The 19,154-nt window shown below is 38.8% G+C and overlaps 1 protein-coding gene across 2 annotated transcripts; it reads right to left on the bottom strand.

Annotated features, from left to right (window-relative positions):
* Positions 1–502: 502 nt before the first annotated feature.
* Positions 503–17,488, bottom strand: LOC144650584 (NLR family CARD domain-containing protein 4-like). Of its 2 annotated transcripts, none has more exons than XM_078510294.1 (9): positions 17,293–17,488; positions 15,341–15,417; positions 14,621–14,841; positions 14,073–14,146; positions 12,856–13,591; positions 10,914–11,099; positions 10,329–10,376; positions 5,973–8,830; positions 503–2,995 (listed from the first exon to the last, which is right to left on the bottom strand). In XM_078510294.1, exons 5-9 carry the CDS (start codon positions 13,562–13,564, stop codon positions 2,894–2,896), a joined length of 3,903 nt encoding a protein of 1,300 aa, XP_078366420.1. In that variant the 5' UTR covers positions 13,565–13,591; positions 14,073–14,146; positions 14,621–14,841; positions 15,341–15,417; positions 17,293–17,488; the 3' UTR covers positions 503–2,893. The 2 variants fall into 2 exon arrangements, with proteins under 2 accessions (XP_078366420.1, XP_078366419.1); XM_078510293.1 differs by having other exon boundaries at positions 503–3,001; positions 5,979–8,830.
* Positions 17,489–19,154: the final 1,666 nt, after the last annotated feature.

Genomic DNA, 19,154 nt, shown 5'->3' with positions numbered 1-19,154 from the left:
ACCGAGAACGAATCCAGCCAATGGCAGGGTGGAAAGGTTGAACGCGGGACCTCCGGATTACAACACCAGCGCCCTAAACCACTGAAGAGGCCAGATTGTAGTGCGGCATCTCTTGATTTTCAAAATAATCATTTCCAAATACAAGCGGGATTGTGGAGGGGGGGGGGGACATAAACAATGGGGGGGATTGTTTTACTAACGGAAGTAGTCAGCTCTTTTACCCAGTCCCCATACCCCCATGATCCCTAAGAAACAGTTGTGTTAAAAGATTAGTAGTAATTCGCCACTACAATGTCATGGCAACATCCAGAGCCCAGTTATTCAAAGGGTGGATAACGCTATCCACTGGATAAATCGCTGTCCAGTGGATAAGGGTTAATAACAAAACATACCACGCTATCCACTGGATAGTGATTTATCCGGTGGATAGCGCTATCCATCTTTTGAACACCTCGACCCAGGTGTTAAGTGTTTATATAGATAACAATAACTGGAACACAAGTTGTCACTGTACACTTATTCGCCTTTATTTATCTCTGGTAGGAGCAAGAATAACTGGGCTCATTTATACAAGATACAATACATACACTAACAAAATGTGTCTTGCGCATTTTCAGCCCTTCGTTTGATATATATTCTACGTATTCACCACTACAAACTACCCGTGGTCATGTTCTCAGTACACAACTCTTAGCTGAATAATTCTGCAGTTAAATGTAACTTCAATTTCTGTGTACAACCGACAGATTTAAATTCTTCTTACGATTCACAGAACCGAATTTTTGTTACTACCACATTTGTTTTAATGGACTGTGTGGTCAACACTTTTAACAATAATTGGCTTAAAATACTCTCTACTGACTCTAAAGAAGCATAATTCAGAACATGCTACTAATCCGTCAACAAAGATGCTAATTTTAAACTAAAACCAAACCAGCCGCTGCTGTGCGGTGCAAGACACGCCTGCAGACTGAAAGTAACACTTGATTTATTTTAGTCCATGATGAGATTGTTAATTCTCCTTACTATTTTCTCACATTTTCTACAATTCTCCTTGGGAGAATTCAGTTTTTAGTCAACACGTCTTTCCTGAGATGATCAGTTTATTTTTTCATGATAACTTGACTGACTGAACTTGTTATAAAAATGTAAGGAGAAGATATAAGTTCATCGGTGCTGAGCATTGACGAGTTACAATGGATTTTTAAAACACGACATATCTAACTACAGAAAACTAACCCTAGAAAAATCAAATGTCTTTGCACGGCAAACTACAATATTATTTACGGTTCAAACACAAGCATCAATCCTAAAAGTTTAAAGGATATTTGTGACGTTCCTGTTATATCACTTCAAAGATAAAAATCCTTCACATTTTCTTACTTTACTATTCAGTTAGTATTGGTTATTTTAACTTAAGTGTTATTTGATAAACAAGACATCTGACACATTAGAGCAGTAATTCAATCACTGTCCAAATTAATCACGTGTTCGCTTCTGAGCTCTGTGATTGGTTCAAAATACTCGTGTAACCTGGACTGACCAATAAGAACAAACATGTAATTTTCTCAGCCAATCAGATGCAAAACCAAAATCATCAGTGAATTGTGTTGGTGAGTTTTCCCGCGCTTTTCACCGGTTGCAAGGTTTTACTGTGACTTCTGATTGGTTCATTACGGTATTTGGGTCCGTTGTGATTGGCCAGATGCGATTTCTTTGAATTTGGTTTTACGACAGTCATTACAAAACCGCTCTAACAATTACGCGATTTTTATTTGAGTGCCGAAGGCAAAATGAAATTACTTTGGTTTTGCTTTACTACGCTCGGTGAGCGGTTAAAAAAACCTCAAACCGTCTACTTAAGAACACGTTGGTGTGTATCTTTTGCTTTGATATCGCATTGGTTCACGGTGTTGTTTTCTTTGCATTATTCGCGTGATTGCTTTGATTTTGGTTTGCGACACTCAAATGAAAAGCGCTTTTAAACGGCGTGATGTTTCCAGCAATCCGTTCTACTGAGCCTTTCAATAATACACTACCTTGGGATTTGCATTTTACGCTATCGCCAATTATAATTACAATGACAACAATAAACGAAACTTGAAACAGAGAAACTAGCAAAGATCCACTAATCGCAAGCCACATACATAACTTTTTGAACCCTTTTGAAGTAAACTTCTCTTTTCTGAGATTACTGACGGCAGCGAACAACGCAGCCGATGATAAAGCAGAGTTTACATGTTATTGAAAAAAGCTCAGTAAACAGAAATTCTGCTTCAAAGAGTTTTAAAAATAACTATATTTACTTTGGCTTAACATTTGCTTAGCGAAAGCAAGCCTCGTTAAAAGCTGCATGTGAAGTGTTGGTTTCTTTTCCTTTCAGCTGGGGGGGGGGGGGGGGGCATTATCAGGATGAAAGAGAGTGAAAACGGACGAAAACGCACAATCACTTATGTCGTTTTTGCTCGTTTCACATTTCTCCCGTCCCTATTACCTGCCCCGGGCATCCAAGGATGGCGAACTTCAAAGTCATAAAAGTGCGAGAATACTTGGGTTAATTTAAATCGAGTATCACCGTCACGTTGCTTCAGTAGCACGAGTCATACATTTATGCTATGTTGATCGAGTTTGAATTGAGAAACGAAGAAAAAAACTATAGTTTCACAAGAAAGTGGTCAGTTGATTACCTTGAAGAACGCATAACTGGAGTTCCTAAATGAATCTGGGCAATAAACTAACTTCTACCTGTACAGTAAATATACAGAAAATATTGTTTGAGTTCAATAGTAATCAGGTCACTTCGTTACCGATCCAACACGTCATGATACATCCAGGGGCACATCTCCTCGGGTTTTTGTGACAAAGAATCTGACTCTGCTTGGGATTTGATCTCTCACTCATCAGCAAATAAAGTATTTGGCTTGTGTATACCACGCGGCCCACCATGTTTTAATTCAGCCTCTGTGCGCAGTCGATAGACACCCCTCTGATCATCCTCGGCCTATCAGAGAGAAGAAAAGCCGAAAGTAAAATTAAACCCATCACAATCTGACAGTTTACTGTATGAAGAAAGCATAAATAATTTTAGTAACTGAAAACAGCATACACCAAGATATATTTTTCAGCTAATCATTTCCGTTAAGGATCTCAAAAGCATGTAATGTCCACCTGTTGTCTATAAGCACAATAGTGTGGCTCGATCCAAATAAGAGAAGTGATCAACCTATTTTGTGTATACTGTTATGACTATTATTACCTAAATTTCAAGTCCTGTTTTGAATGTATTTTTTATTCTAAGCTATAATACCCCTAGAAAAGTCTGCTGCATAGAATTGGCTGTGATTTTGTAGAGAGCTCTAAGACCTGCTTCAGTTTTAAAGTCAACACTTGCCAGCAGCATTTCATGATCAATTCTTTTTTCGTATTGCAGCTAGAAATAACAAACATCATTTTTTCCCAATATTTCTTTTCAGTAAAAAAGATATTTTACACAAACAAACAAGGCAGGCTTATCTCCTTTTCAACAAGGCAATTTATGGCAGCGGTCACTGATTCATTTCAAAGAAAATTTTCTCTATGTTCGCTTTTAAATATGTCTTAAACACTGCCGATCAGAGGTGTTTAGCGTTGAGAAAAGTATGCTGCATAGCACTGGATGTTTAGTGGAAAGCGAACTCTGCGGGCTGATGTCCATGGTCGCTAGGCGAGGTCGATTCTGAGACAATTCGAGAAACTAGATGTTATTGGATAGTCCATGGCCAATTAGTATTCGCTTTCATGAGAGTGAGAAATTACTCCGAGAGAGACTTAGAGTATGTACGGGAAGTTAAAGTTAAGAAAGTATTCAGCAAGAAAGGCAAAATCAAGCAATTTTAACGGTCGGTCGTCAGCAACTAATATGAAAACCAGTCTTGTCAGAATTAAAATGAAATGTTTCTTCAATCTTTTTTTGGTTTATCAGTTTTTCCGCATAGCTGAAACAAAAAAAATGTTGTTTTTCTAGTTTCCTTAAGGTTACTTTTGTTAGCGGCACTAATTTTAGCGATTTTAGTGAGTTCGGTGAAAATCGCTAAATGTAGTACTCGCTAAAATGTTTCACGGTGAAACTTACTGCGCGTTAAATTTAACCCCCCCCCCCCCCTCTTCTCCTTCCCCTTCCCCCCAAAGAAAAACAAAATAATATATAGTGGCTCCGTACAGCTATATGTCAACGTTGGAAGGCAACAATTAAGAAGGCTGGGAGAAAGCCGGGATCGCCGCGGTCATGGCGGGCAAGACGGATTTCCCTGACAAGGACCTATTTTTGACACTCACTTCACCGTGTTCTTTCTATATACGATGGAATTGATCGTTCAATTTCAAGTGACTTTGTTCTTTTAATGGTCTTTGTTCTTTCTTTATGTTCATGAAAAACTTGTTTACACGATCGCGACATCGCTTATATTTTCAATTTTTGGAAAATCGCTAAATTTAAATTTTTTCTGGGTAGTACTTCTCAGGAAGCGAACTGATAAAATAATGTGCAGAAGTGCATGAAAACGTGGGGTGCCGCGGTCAGACACTTAAAAAAAAATCAAAAAATCTCTTTCTGGTTAAAAAGAGAATTTTAATATTTTTCTGTTAAAATGCATCACCACATTTGGGATCTTCGTGACACAGGCCCCGCGCTTTCCACATACCCCGGCTATCAAGTTGTTTACAAGATTAGAGACACTGGAAGCCATTTTAGTGCGAACATGGTACAGTGGCTTTTCATTGACGTTCATCATTTTAATTTTATCTTTTCGTGAATTATTTAAAACTAGTTTTCAAATACTTAATAACACCTGTACTATTCGTATTAATAGGTCTCCGTTTTCAAAAGAAATTATATTTATGTAATAAGACTGATGTAAATGCATTTTGTTGGGTTCGTGGCATTTTGTTGGTTTTCTCGAGTTAACTTGTATTAACCACAGAAGAGATCAAAACTCCAGCACGCAATGAATAAAAAAGCACTGAGCCCCCAGAAATTTTTTCTCATTTTTGATATTTTTATAACAACGAAGAAATGTAAAAAGCAAACTGAAACATCAAATGTCTAATTCAAGAGCAATCCTCACTTTCAGAAGATTTTTCCAATCAGCGCAGGACGAAGACAATTAAAGGCGCTACAAAATAAGCTTCTCATAAGATTTGTTTTTCCCGGGAATCTGTTTTTACGTGCAAAACATTACTCTTGTGTTATAAAAATGACACAGCTTGTAGCTTTTCAGTTCGATCCAGGTCAGCCGAAATAAAATTTATGTATTTGCAATTGCAATGGAACCACAAAATAAAATTCAAGTGTTTTCCTTCTAATGAAAGAAAACATTTGTGTCTCCTCTGTACTTAATAGTTACGAACGAGGCATACTCCTATTACTTCACCCCTCGCTACACTGACAGGACTTTAAAGAAATTTTGTTTCTGTCTCCTTTTCTTTTTTTATTGTAGCATACACAGTTTCTACATTCTTGGTTTGGCCAAACTTTAAGCATTTATAGCTTTTGGAGGAAGAGTTTCACAGCTCTGAAGAAGAAAAGATACTTCATTCATAGATCACAGAGTTTTCCCTATTGCATTGCGCTGTAGCCTAAAAATAACGTTACAAATGGTTAAAGCGACTTGAGAATTTTTCTTCAAATCACCGCTATTTAGTCATAGCGACATTTTGTCCTTGATTTTCTTTGCAAAACACTGTATAATGAAAATTCTAAACTAAATTGTTTAGAATTTTCGTTTAAACGTTTTTGATAATTATTCACAAATATATTTGTTTCGTGAAAGAAGACAAGCTTGCACAAAATTATGAATGTTCCTGACTCGGTATATTTCCTTTCATTCAGACCACTCGTAGAAACAGTTTTTGAGCAGCTTACTGGGAATAGTGCCAAGTATTAGAAGGTACAAGACACAAAAAAGAGTAGAAACAAATGTCAACAAAAATAGAACACTTACATGGTAATCAGTGTACAAGCAAATGTTGATTCCACGTACTGCTGTACACAACTCCTCGGCTTCTTTCTTTGTCATCTTAACACCAAGCAGGAGTAGGCTCATCCGCTTAGGATTATTGCTGAGATGCTGGATCAGATCAATGACTCCTCGGCCAAGTGGATTGGACTCTAGGCCAAGCCACTTCAGCTCTGGTACATACTTCAATGCACGGGCCAGTGCTGATACTTCCTCTTCACCCATCTGTGTATCATTCAACCACAGCTTGGTCAAATGACAAACACAGTGCAGGTGTTTAGCCAAGTCAATGATCCCGTGACCCAGTGGGTTGAATGATAAATCAAGTTTCTTTAACTCTGGAAGGCTTTTTAAACAATGAGCTAGAGCTGTGGCTTCCCCTTCACCCATCTGTGTATTCCCCAGCTTCAGCTCATTCAGGGCAGGCACACAGCTCAGGTGTTCAGCCAGTTCAATGATCCCGTGACCAAGTGGGTTGTATGATAAATGCAGTACTTGTAACTTCTTTACATTCTTTAGTGAAGCAGCAAGTATCTCACACTCTTTATCTCCCATATCGACTCCAGTCAACTTTAATACAGTCAACTGTGGCACGTGATGAAGGTTCTCAGCCAAATCACTCACACTACTGTATAACAGGCTCCATGACAAGTCGAGCTTCTGTAAGTTAGGAGCCTTGTGCAGTGACCTAGCAATGTCAGTAGCACACTTTGCTGTCAAATTGATATCTTTAAGTGTTAAGCTGTGGAGATTGTCAGTGAAGGAGATGCAGGAAACCATTCTCTCTATCAGATGAGCGTGGTAGGTACCGCTAGAGGAACCCTTGAAATCTACGTCTCGAGGACTTGTTACAAAAGGTAACACGTAATTCACAACCATGAGATCCTCACTTGTTGGGCTATCAATGTCAATCCCTCTGACAAATGACAGACAGTGCTGCCGAGTCTGCTCCGGCACGTTCTCAGTCAAATCCAAAGCTCTTCTGTTGTCTTGAATCTTTGACAGGTCATCAATTGGCTTCTGAGGAGGAGACACTGGTGCTGATGTGAGTTCAGTAAGTAGTTCAGTAGGCAGAGCGTCATTGTATCCTTTGCGAATGCGAGTAAGATAGAAGAACATTTGCTGCCTTTCTTTTTTTAAGGAAAAATCTTTTACCAATACATTGGGGTATTTTTTTACAGTCCTTATCTCCCCCGAACACGAAACAACGGCAGTGTTCAAATCAAGCATTATAAACAAAATGTCGTCATCTATTAGTTTGTTGTTGTTGTACCCGATGTCAAAAAATACGTAGTTTGGAAAGCTGATGGTTGATTTCAGTAAGTGTTCTCTGGCAGCAATAGGAACCTGTTCCTTATTTAGTATTAGAACATAATCAACAGATGCAAGGAACAAAGGAAACACAGCATGTCTGTCTGACGCTGGACAGCAAAGCAAACAATCAGAACTGATAGAAATAAACTTTCTTTGATCTTCTGACAAATCGTCAATAGAAGGCGTCTCAGTGAAGTTATACGCTGTGAGACCTTCTTTCTCTCCTATGATCCGCAGATGACTGAGAACAGCACGGGCAACATGTGATGACAACTCACAGACGAATTTCAGAACTTCAACCATCTTCTCTATATTTTCAAGCGAGTCGACTTTTGACAGGTAGGTGACAGTTTTATTCTTCCTGATTATCAGTTCTTGAACGATGAACCAGGCTGCAAGGAACTCCTGAACAGATTTATGGAGAAAATAAACGATTTTCTCAGGATTCAAAGTCGATACTTTTGAAAGTTGAAAGAAACCCACGTCAATAAATTTCTTAAAGACTTCGCCAGCGGGCAGTTTGCTGAAGTTGAAATGAAGGCAGTCTTCCAAAAGAGCATAAAATGCAAGTTCTCCTAATTTTGAGAGTTCTTCTTTGTATTCCTCTATGCTTTTAAATGCATCATCTGAATCTTTTGCTGCCAGGTGATCCATGAGGGTCTGCATAAATCTTATGTAAAGGCCAGCCCGAGATGTGGGAAGTCCTTTACGATCTTTCTCTTTCCAGAGTAGACACAACATTAACAGGAGAAGTGGAATCTCTACAATGTTCCAGAGGTCTTTATCCCTCACGTATTCAACAAGCTCTTCAACTTCTTTTTCATCACTGAGTAACTTGCTTGCAAACTGTTCAACTTGCTCATCACTATCGAACCCGTTGATTTCGAACTGAACATGACTTGGTCCTTTCAGCTCATCCTCTTTCACTGGCCGTGTTGTGACAACAACACAACAACCTCTCAATTTACTGCCTTTCCAAATCTGATAAACTGGTGATGACTTTCCAGCGCCGTACTCATCATAGCCATCCAAAACGAGCAGAACTTTCTCCTGGTTCTGACAGACATATTCGTACAAGTTAGTGACTGCCATCGGGTCATCAGAAGACAACAGTTCAGCAGTTTTCAGCATGGCAGAGAAGTCTTCAATGTCGCAAATGTTTCGTAACTTAATCAAAAGTAACAGATCAAACTTCTTTAAGATTTCTTTCTCGCCTCTTGTCCAGTCCACAGCAAGCTTTTGAGTGAAAGTAGATTTTCCTATCCCCGGTCTTCCGTACACGAGAATTCTTTTAGGATTGAGATGACGTCCGTGGCCTCCAAAAATATCGCTGTAGTCGTTAAGCTTTTCTTTCGTTATTCCGTCAGGTTTTCTGTCATCTCTCAGCATTGATAACTGTATGTAAATATCATCGATATGCACAGTGTTGTCTGGATCCCAAGGTGTGATTTTCACTTGACTCATGGTGTTGTAAAACTCGCGAAGCTGTTCCTGACACCATTTCAAATGTAACGCCGCGGTATCTGTTCAATAAGAAACAAAAAGTAAACTTATTAGATTTTCCCTTTCCATTTTTTCAGAGCATGCAGATAACACAACATCACGGCAATGTATTTAACAAACACCACTTCACATGTACAGTCAACTCGCACTACACCGACACCATTGGGACCTTAATTTGGTGTCCGCCGGCAATAAAGACAGTCCTTAGTTAATAGTACTGGTAGTTATTTTCAATATTTCTTATTCGTTGGGACTTCAACTCCTGTCCGTAATAGCCAAGTGTCTGCAAGGCGGGAGTTGAATGTATTTTTAGATTTTATATTTACTTTTAACTTTTTATGGTATTTCAATCGCGAGATTTTAAATTTCCCTTCACTTTCACAAAATACCCCCTCCCCCTCCAACGTTGCATGATTGCAGCAAAGGTCTACCAGATTCAAACAACAACACTTTTATAGAGGGTGGGAAAATAGGGGGAGGGGGAGACAAAATAAGTAAAAAGAGGGGTGAAATGACGAATGCGTCAACACTTTTGTCAGATTTAAGGAGGCTCGATGCAGTTTTTTTTAGCCCTAGGGTGGTCGTTTTGAAATGAAAATTATCTAGGAAGCCCTTGTTTGATTTTTGCCAAAATACACCATAGTGATCAAATATGATCAAAGTTTATTTTTTTACTGGTCACTTAGTCGCAAAGGTTACCATAGCAACGATTGTCATTTTCTTTTGTTATCAAACAAGCTTGATTTTCTCGAAATCTAGATGACACTTGGTATTCATTTTTTGACGATATAGTGGATTGACTACCTGTACACAAAATTTCAGAGAAATCTGTAAGAGCGTTTTAGAGTAAATCAAGAATGAACCTCAAGTTTTTTGTAACCTCTTGTAGTTTCCTACAATCGGCAGTCGATATATTTTAACAAATTAAAGCAAAAACTCTCTCGCTTTTTGTTAATGGTATTTGACGGCGTAAGTAATTATATTTCATTTTGAATAACTGCGCTCAAAATACTATGGAAGAATTTAAAAGCGCCTATTTCACATTAACACGGGATTTACCTGAAAATTTTATTCTTGATTTACTTGAAAACGCTCTTACATATTTTTCTAAAATTTCGTCAACATTTAGTCAATCTACTAATCTTAAACATATCAAAAGAATGAATACCAAGTGTCAATCTATATTTCAAAAAATTAGGCTTGTTTGAAAAAAAAAAAAAGCAACAATCGTTGCTATGGTAACCTGTGTGACTAAGTGACCAGTAAAAAATTAAACTTTGGTCATATTTCATATTTATTTGGTGTATTTTTGCAAAAATCGAACAATGGCTTCCTAGATAATTTTCATGTTCAAAACGACCACACTTAGGCTTAAAAAACTACATCGAGCCTACTTAAGTCCTTTTGAGATCTCTGAATGTATCTTTTCCTAAATCAAGGCAGGTGTACAGAGTATTCATGTCTTATGCATGTATGTAACCTGCACCTATAAAGCTTAAATCAAGAAATAACAAATACCTTCAAGTTTGATGCGCTTGGCTGCACTTGGCTCTTCCCCTGACACATCTGTATGAAGAAAGAAATGCATTGTTTTAACACCACAGCAATCTAAAAGGTTTGTTATAAGTCGAATTTCTCCGAAAATGACCACTAAAACAGTTTAAGAAAGAGCTTAATTAATTTTTGAAGGACTGGAATCTTATCACATGTGACTTGTTCACTACAGTTAAGTGTCACCCTTGTTAAAATGCGCCTTTACTAACTTAACTAATACAACTTACAATAAATCCAACTGGCCATATAATTATCATAATCTTTAAGTTGTACAGCAGGGTAAGAAAAAAATAACAAACATGCAACTGAACAATCAACTAATCAATTAATCAATAAGTCCTTCTACGCTTCATTACCGTACTGGAATGAACTTAAAATAAACGTATGTATTTAAATGTACACTAGAGTTTCAATGAGATTATGTTCGCCTTGAAAAGCACTAAAGGTTCATTTAAAATAACAGTAGCAACAACTGAAGCTGCTATGACACTCAAAGGGTCTCCAACGCTCAGAAGACTGAGCACAAGTTTGTACAGTGACCATGATTACCTTTGTAATGGGGCCATCCCTGGAAAACAACAGGATCACTCAAAATATTGGCAACAACAGAAGCGGCCATCACACTAGCAAAAGGACTCCAATTCTCTGATACACGCTCAGTACCATCAGCATAATCTGTGATTCCTTTTACTACTAGCCATTCAATCTGATCATCAAATGCAGCCGTGAAAATACCTGAAAGAGAAATTAAACAGTACATGCAAGACTGTAAACTTAAGAGGGGAAACAGTAAGTAAACATAAACTAACAAATAAATGAGGATAAAGTGTTTTGATTCTTATTTAGAATCATCTTCAGTTATTAAGCCAAGAGGTCCAGGCGAGTTTTGCAAACCTCCCTCCCCCCCCCCCCCTTTGATGATGTAACACACAGCTTAAGTGCTTTCACACCCAGCTGCCCATTGCCTCGGCCACTGACAATCTTTTCCCATATCTTATTTATGCCGGACAATGAGCGGCATAACTAATGAATGAGAATGATATACTATTCTTTTATCTGTTTGTTTTCGCTCATGACTGCATGAAGGATGGGTAGAGGGAATTAATCCAAGGCCGGAAATGGTGGTCCATGCTTGCAATGAGTCGCATCTTTCTTGAGAGATAAGGACCGCTGCACTGTATGCAAATGCTCACAACTAAAATGCATTCAGCAAAGGTCAGGGAGGAAGAACTGCACTCAAGCTAAAAGAATAATATAACGCAGCCTGTAGATAATGTTCAGCATGCAACAAATCTTTATTACAGCTGGGCTGCTGGATTGTTTCACAAGTTTTATTTTGTTGCACAAAGTTTCAGTGTGCTTCTCACACAGATACTGTCTTTTCCTCTTCAAATTAGCCCACCCTAAAATAAGCCTGCTCAAGCTCTTAGATGCAAAAATCCTTCCAATATTAGATAAGCCATTTCAAATAAACCCTTTGGAAACCGTGAAACCCATTTAAAACTCCCATTTGTTTTGGAAATCCTTCGGGAACACTGGAAATGAGCTGAAGGCTCTATGGAAACCCTTTAAAGAAGCCCTGCCAGGGGGGTTCTCGTGCCGCTTGTCTGAAATTTAAAATGCCCCATGTCGCTGTTTTATCGCTCCTCGTGTCGCTGTCTGTAACTAAATTGAAGGAAAATTGCTTGCCCTTGTCGGAATTTAAATTTTTCCATAAGCGTTGTCGTTTGTCGCGATTTTATTTTATGTGCTGTCGCTACTTTTTGGGCCATGTTGCTTGACGGAATTTACCTTGGCAGGGCCTCTTTAAATACCTGGTTTCCCATAAGATGTGTTTTTGACCATGGAGGGTAAAATAGAAGACTGACTACAGTGTATTCCCCCCCCCCCCCCCCCCGCCCCGAAAAAAAAAATTGACCAACTAGAAAAATAAAATCACAATAAGCCCACTAGAAAAGCTTTTGACAAAACAAATAACCCATTATGCATGTAGCTTATTAGTGTAATATTACATTACCGTAATGATTCGATTTATCGCCCTCCTTCAAATAAGCGCCCCCTTCCGAATAAACGCCCCTCTTCGAATGTGTTTTTGTAAATAAGCGCCCCTATTCCAATAAGCGCCCCCATTCTAATAAGCGCCCCCGTTCTCATTAGCACTCCTATTCTAATAAGTGCTCTTATTGTGGATAACTCCTGACTGTTCGCCGTACAGTTCATGTATATATTTACTGCTAAAATGAACAATTCTTTAAAAAGTAACTGAACTTCAAACAATTTCTAACTGTTAAAGTTTCTGTTATTGTTAGATACATTTGGTTGTTTCTCAAGAAATTAAATAAGCGCCCTGTCCCGAATAAGCGCCCTGTCTCGAATAAGCGCCCTCCCTCGAGGTGCCAAAAGTAAATAAGCGCCCCGGGCGCTAAATCGAATCATTACGGTACCCTAATTCACATAGGAGTCTAACTGACAAATGAAAAATTTAACCTACCTTCGCCTTCCATTTCCATAGCAGTTGCAAGTGGATAGCACTTAGCCAGTTCCTCACGCCGCCATCCAGCACTGACCTGCTCAGGGCCACTCAAAAACTCACCATCACAATGAACTTTGACTTCTCGTGCTGCTGGGTTTTCCAAAGGTGCCTCCCAGCCATCTCCTGCATGTTTGATGAGGTCAAGAAAATGTCGGCTAACATAACTTCTCATGCCAGTTGATTGCTCTTCAGTACTGGTAACTATTTTTGATGCATATGTTGTTAATTTCGCAGAGACAACAACGTCTCCTAACTTGGTTTTCTTGGGGTTCAGACCACTGCAGGTTCCTACAGAAATGACACCCTTGGGTCTTAGTTTAGTGAAGGCATTTTTGACAGTAATCAGAGAGCTGCCAGGACCAGTGGAACCTTTGTAGCATCTTATCAAAGCAACTTTCACTTTCTTCTCTTGACCTGCTGGCATGTCTCCAAAGTAAACATAACCAACACCATCAAACCAGCATCTAAATGGATCTTTCAACTGCATATAACAAGCTATGAATTCACAGTTCTTGACCGTCACTAACAGGAATTCAACCGGCAGATTCGTGTCATCTGGATCCTTAAGTGGTGCTCGAATATCTCTTATGGATGGAAAATGAACACTTAGCTCAGGTGGAACATCATTTGAACTGCTACCAAAAGTGTCCATTGCAGCTTTTGCCATTTTTATCAACTGATTTTAAGAATGCTCCTAGAAAGCAACCATGAAAATAAAATTACAAATCAACTATGCAGAGCCACACATTTTAACAAAAACCTAAAAATGAATGTGACAGTGATATTAATTATAGTCAAATAAATAATATTCCTTGACACAAAATTGTATGTGTAAATACATGTTAAGTCTACTGACCAATGATGCTATGTATTCAGTGTAACTCTGGTTTCTGTGGCGTAAAGCATTAACTAGGAGTACCCCCTCCCAGGTGGAATGCCAGTCAGTTGCAAAGTTAACCTCCAGCATAAATTTTGCTAGTATCCATTTATGCACCTGGGTGGAGAGATGTACATGTACTATGAGAATAATGACCCCAGCCTCTGGTTCAAGCCCAGACTGCAGGATCCAGAGCCCAGCACCCTAACCATTAGGCCACCACGCCTCCCACACATGTACAATCATGCACCTGGATCTATTTAACAGTGCAAGTGACAGCAGAAGTTTCGATACTCACCACTATTCACAGTAATTGAAAATCATTGTAAGTGACTCTTTGAATGCAGTAAAAGTTTGGTTCTTGAGTGATCCCTAAGGTAGAATTGATTAAAGAAGACAATTTTCATGAATAAGTATTTTCAGCAACTTTATTTAATTTGTGCCAATATATAGCTAGGACATCCAGTCTATTGAATATTTTAAACAAGTGGTGAGAACGCTCACCTCCCTCTTGCCTCAAATGTGGCCCAGGTTTGACTCCCAGACCCATTGTCATAAATTATGACATCGCACATTATGTGCGATGAGTTTGTTGTAGTTTCTTGTCCTTTGTTCGAGGGGCTTTTTTTTCAGGTTCGCCACTTTTCTTCCCTCCACAAAAACCAACACTTCTAGATTCCAATTCGATCAGGAAACAGTGAATGAAGAGCCCCTCTGTGAAGATGCCACAGACTGCAAATTCCCTTTTTATTGTAATTATTTATTTTATTTTAATAAAGAGGTACAAAAGTGGTATAGATTTATTGTACTTGATTGAGCTGATGATTAAAGATGTGAGTGACTCACCTTTACAGGTGCTGAGTCAGGTACATGTAAGATGTCAACAGCAGTCATCAGGCCCCTGCGTTGTTTAAAAAGGATGAATGATGCTATCCACCTGACAAATCACTATCCAGTGGATAGAGTAGTTGGTTCTTGTCAATATTTATCCACTGGATAGTGATTTATCTGGTAGATAGCATTATCCACCCTGGACAATGGGCCAGTTAGTTACACATGGTGACCTGCTGAGAAAAAAAAAACACATTGATAAGCGCTCAGTACAGTAAAGACAGGCTTGCTTACCGGTACTAGGCTCTTGAAATTTAATTGTTAAATTTAATTTGATAGTTTGAGACATCTGTGTTTCCCCAAAAAAAATATCCCACATGCATAATGGGATTTTTGTGAAATGTCTGCAATAGGCTATCTTTCGATATATAAAACTCCAGCTTGGTATTGAGGCCTAGAGAAGAGAAACAAAAGAAATTTTACAAGCACATTTATTCATTTCTTTTGTTTGTGTCCTCTAGGACTCGCAACCAAGCTGAATTTTAACATGTCGAAAGAAGCCTATTTAAGTGGTGGGAGGGGAAAAGGGTGCAGAAAGAGATTTTACTGGCATAATTACAGTTGTTAAGTATGGTTTGGAGCATAATTCTATTTTGTCTATATTTTGTTTATTTTGCCAACTTGCATGCATTATCGCAGAGTCTCGTAGATAAATTCTGAATTTCCCAGTCTTACCTGTGTTGTTGAGATGGATTCTGCCCTCAGCCTCACAAGTATGGGTTCCTCTGGCTTGCCTTGGTATTGGCCGGCTCCTAAATGAATAAATTATTATTATTAAATTATTTATCATGGGTTATATAACCTAGTCTCAGAGGTGTCTGTGGCAGTTTGTTACAATACCTCATTAAAGGGGTGTTGGTATTTATATTGCATTGTCTCCACAGTTTATATTCATTGGAGTCACACAACTGCATATCCGCCCTCTAAATTTAATACCCAATGACAAAGGGTTGGAAATTAGCGCTCGCCCACTCGCCCAGGCGAGTGTGAAAACTGTCAGGCGAGTACAAATCACGGATCACTTACCCTAGGGAAATCTCGCTACCTTAGGGCCTAAGGTAGCCTGGTTTGGCGAGTACGATTTTATATCCAGAATATATTATTCAAAACAAGCATAACTTCCACTTCAAAATAATCTACTCTGTCCACAAGCCGATAGCTTACCAAGATTAAGTTGATTTTGAAATCGTCAACAAAGCTGCGTTCGAGTTCGTAAACAGACAAAAATTGTCTCTGTTTGGTGATTGTTTAATGATGGAAATTGATGATTGATTTTTCATTGAAGAAATAGATTGCAGTCTTTATTGTGATCGCAACCACGGTGGCAAGATCAGTATCAAACGTGGTTAAAAATTTAAGTTGTATATTTTATCATTCGTGGGGGGGAACTAAATTTTCCTTTTCTTTAATGGAGGAGACTGAGCGAGTGAAAACTGATCTGGGCGAGTGCAAGTTGAAGGTCACTCGCCCAGATGGCGAGTGCTCCAAAATTTTAGTTTCCAACTCTGTGTTGATTACCGTTTACGGTTATTGGCTTATATCATGTTATTATATTTGTACCATACTAGCAGATGTTCCGATTTATGTATTTGTGATTGTTAGACATACAATTTAAGGCTAATTTTTCAAGAAAATTCTTACCCAGAAGTGGAAAAACTTAGTTTCTCAGGCCTCAAAAATACACAGGTAAATACAGTATAATAAGGAGGGTCATACATGGCTCGTGTTGACACACCCCTAAAGTGGTTGCCTATAATTTGTGTGATAAATGTTATATATTCCATTGAGCAGGGAGCAAATTAGAATATAATTGCAAATAACACCTGCTACATCTTGCTTTTTACCATTAGGAAATTTATTTTCTTGGGCATTCTTGTTACAGGCGGCTGCCATTTTGACAACCAAAAACAAACACTGCATCATGATCATGCATATTGAATGTAGTTCCCAAGCTCTGGCTGCCTGACTTCGACAACAAGCACTCCAATGTGTGGAATACTTCCATGAGACAGAATTAATTGTCCATGACATTAAGTTGTCAGTTACAAATAGTTGCCCACAACTAAATGTCTAGTCTGTGGTGGCCCTTTCTAATGGCCGGCCCCTATCTCTGGGGCAAATTAATTTTATGTGTTATAAATCATTACCATACCGGTGTTAGGAGCTCGGGGATTGCATGGAGATCAAAATGGCAGCTGATACCTGCGCATCATGATATTTCCACTCAAATGCAGGAGCATTATGTGTCAATAAAACGAGAACACGACCAAAATACGACCAAAATAACAACAAAATACGACCAAAATAACAACACCTTACCAAAAACGTTCAAAAGTAATTGGATATCACTTTAACACCGATTTTCAAAGCCAAGGGAATTATTTTGAACAGTTCACTGATTAAGCCTACATGCAAATTTTAGCAACTGAAAGCGGAAGTTATAGCATAGCAACCCGGGCATAGTAAAGTGCGTGATCAACATTAGTAGACTTCGCTATCCAACGAGATTAAGATCAACTTCATTCGTATAATAGCCTTTTTTATAGCAAAAGGGGCTAAAAAGTTCATTTATAACCTTAGTTCCCGTGTAAACTAAGTCAAATCTTCGTGCATAAAATCATGCATACCTTGATCGTTCGTTTGCACCACTCACACTGGATCAAAGAATCAGCCAACTTGATAATGGGTGACAGTGTAATCTCACATAACAAGCGTTCTTTTCTCTTTTGCGGGTAACGCTACGTACTGAGATTGTAGGCCTCTAAACATGCTAATAAATTGACAACGAAGCGAAAGCGCTTCCACAACCCACAGAGCGCAGAGAATGTTCGAGAGGCTCACTTCCAAATATGGGAAGCGTTGATCACGTGGCGGTCATTTAACCTTTGCCCCAGCCTTTCCAATTTGTTTCACTAATAATAACTAATTAGTCCATCGCTACATGCAATGCTTATAATTTAGTTTAAAAAATTTGCAAGAGGTTTTCATATGAATGAAATAAGTACAACTTGGCAAAAACCCTCGCTCCACCTCGCGTGATTTCATTGCTGTGGACACGGACAAGTCACGCAATGATGGTCACGAAATTAAAGACATGCAAATGACGCAGGCTGTTTTTCTCGATTTTTTTTAAATTTGCATTTATCGTAAAAGATAAGTGACAGGAGCATGTTGTTGTGATGTATTCCCTTTCACGTATACCGTATGATTTTGTTTCCCTAGCTCAAGGGTTCCATGACTATTGCATAGCTGAGGTAGGGTAGTAAAGAGGTTATGCGTGAGCGTGATTTTGGCAAAAATTATCGCGTGACACTTGAAAACAGCTCAAATCTGGCCGTGATCTGTGAATTGCCAGTCTACTACGACGCGTGATCTGTTAATTTTGAAGACCGTGATTCGTGATGCCGGTCGAACACGATCGTTTTCTTACTCAAATCAATTTAGTAAGAAGATACGAAGTATACAAAAGGCGGCGTGGGGGGGGGGGGGGGGTGGTACTCTTATACGGGCAAAATAGGTATGTGCCGCGGCATGGTTTTTGAGGTTCTCGGTCCTTAAATAGGGCATCATTTTTGCTCCTTTTGACACTGTGTTCCCGGAGTGATCCTTAGATAGTGTACCTAAATTATATCAGCTAAAATAAACGCCCAGCTAAACGAAAAAGAGGTATCTTTAAAACTGAACTATCCGTTCAAGTATTAGTAAAGCGATGTTATAAAGATTTGTGTTTCGCTGTGCGCGGTTAAACGTCATTTAATTCGTCACGAAACGATCCTTCTCCCTTTGAATAGGGTGCCTTTTTACGTTTTTTGGCCTTCAAAAGGGTATCAATTTTCGCTTTCTTTATCTTTAAATAAGGTCAGGGTTTAGGTTCAGTCTTGTTTCTAGGCTTTTCAAAGTATTCAGGGTGAATGAAACTACAACAGAATCCGACGGTCGCAGAAAAGTGGAAAATCTCCAAACAACGTGAAATAAACAATTCCAATGCTTTCCCAACAACAAAAACATAATAGTATTTTTTTATAGGACTGCAAAAAGAACAAGCTGTAAATCTGCTCATTTTAAGTCATTGAAAAGTTAAATAACTTGTTTTACGAAGGCAGATTCCACGACCATTTGCAAAATACTTGAGACAATGCCGTAAGAAACAAAATCTGCTGTTAGGCAACATTGATAAAAGAGAAAGGGGGTGGGAAGATTGAAGCTAGTAAAATTATAAACCACGACCTTCTCAACTATTTTTACCGCCTGAGATGAATAAAGCCTCACCAGTTATTATAGCCCACTTTTTGGTGATTTTTACTGGAGCAAAATAGCTTCATTTTTCATGTACACATAAACAGCCGACCGTTTAGCTCAGTTGGTAGAGCGCCGGACTGCCGTGCGGGAGGTCTCGGATTCGAGTCCCAGACCAGATCAACACTCAACTGAGGAGAATATGCCGCCTTTGCAAAAACATCTGCAAATGGTTAGATATTCTAGTCTTCAC

Source organism: Oculina patagonica, chromosome 4 (genome assembly GCF_052425735.1).
Source record: "Oculina patagonica isolate OP01 chromosome 4, crgOcupat, whole genome shotgun sequence".
NCBI classification, from domain to species: domain Eukaryota; kingdom Metazoa; phylum Cnidaria; class Anthozoa; order Scleractinia; family Oculinidae; genus Oculina; species Oculina patagonica.
This window is presented reverse-complemented; position numbering and strand designations above follow the sequence as displayed.

Coding starts and splice junctions, on each gene's coding strand:
- LOC144650584 (XM_078510294.1), bottom strand. CDS start 13,564: ATGGCAAAAGCTGCAATGGACACTTTTGGTAGCAGTTCAAATGATGTT. Junction 11,100..12,855: donor TATGGAAATGGAAGGCGAAG/GTAGGTTAAATT, acceptor TTTCTCTTTCAG/GTATTTTCACGGCTGCATTT. Junction 8,831..10,328: donor CAAGCGCATCAAACTTGAAG/GTATTTGTTATT, acceptor CTTATTGAACAG/ATACCGCGGCGTTACATTTG.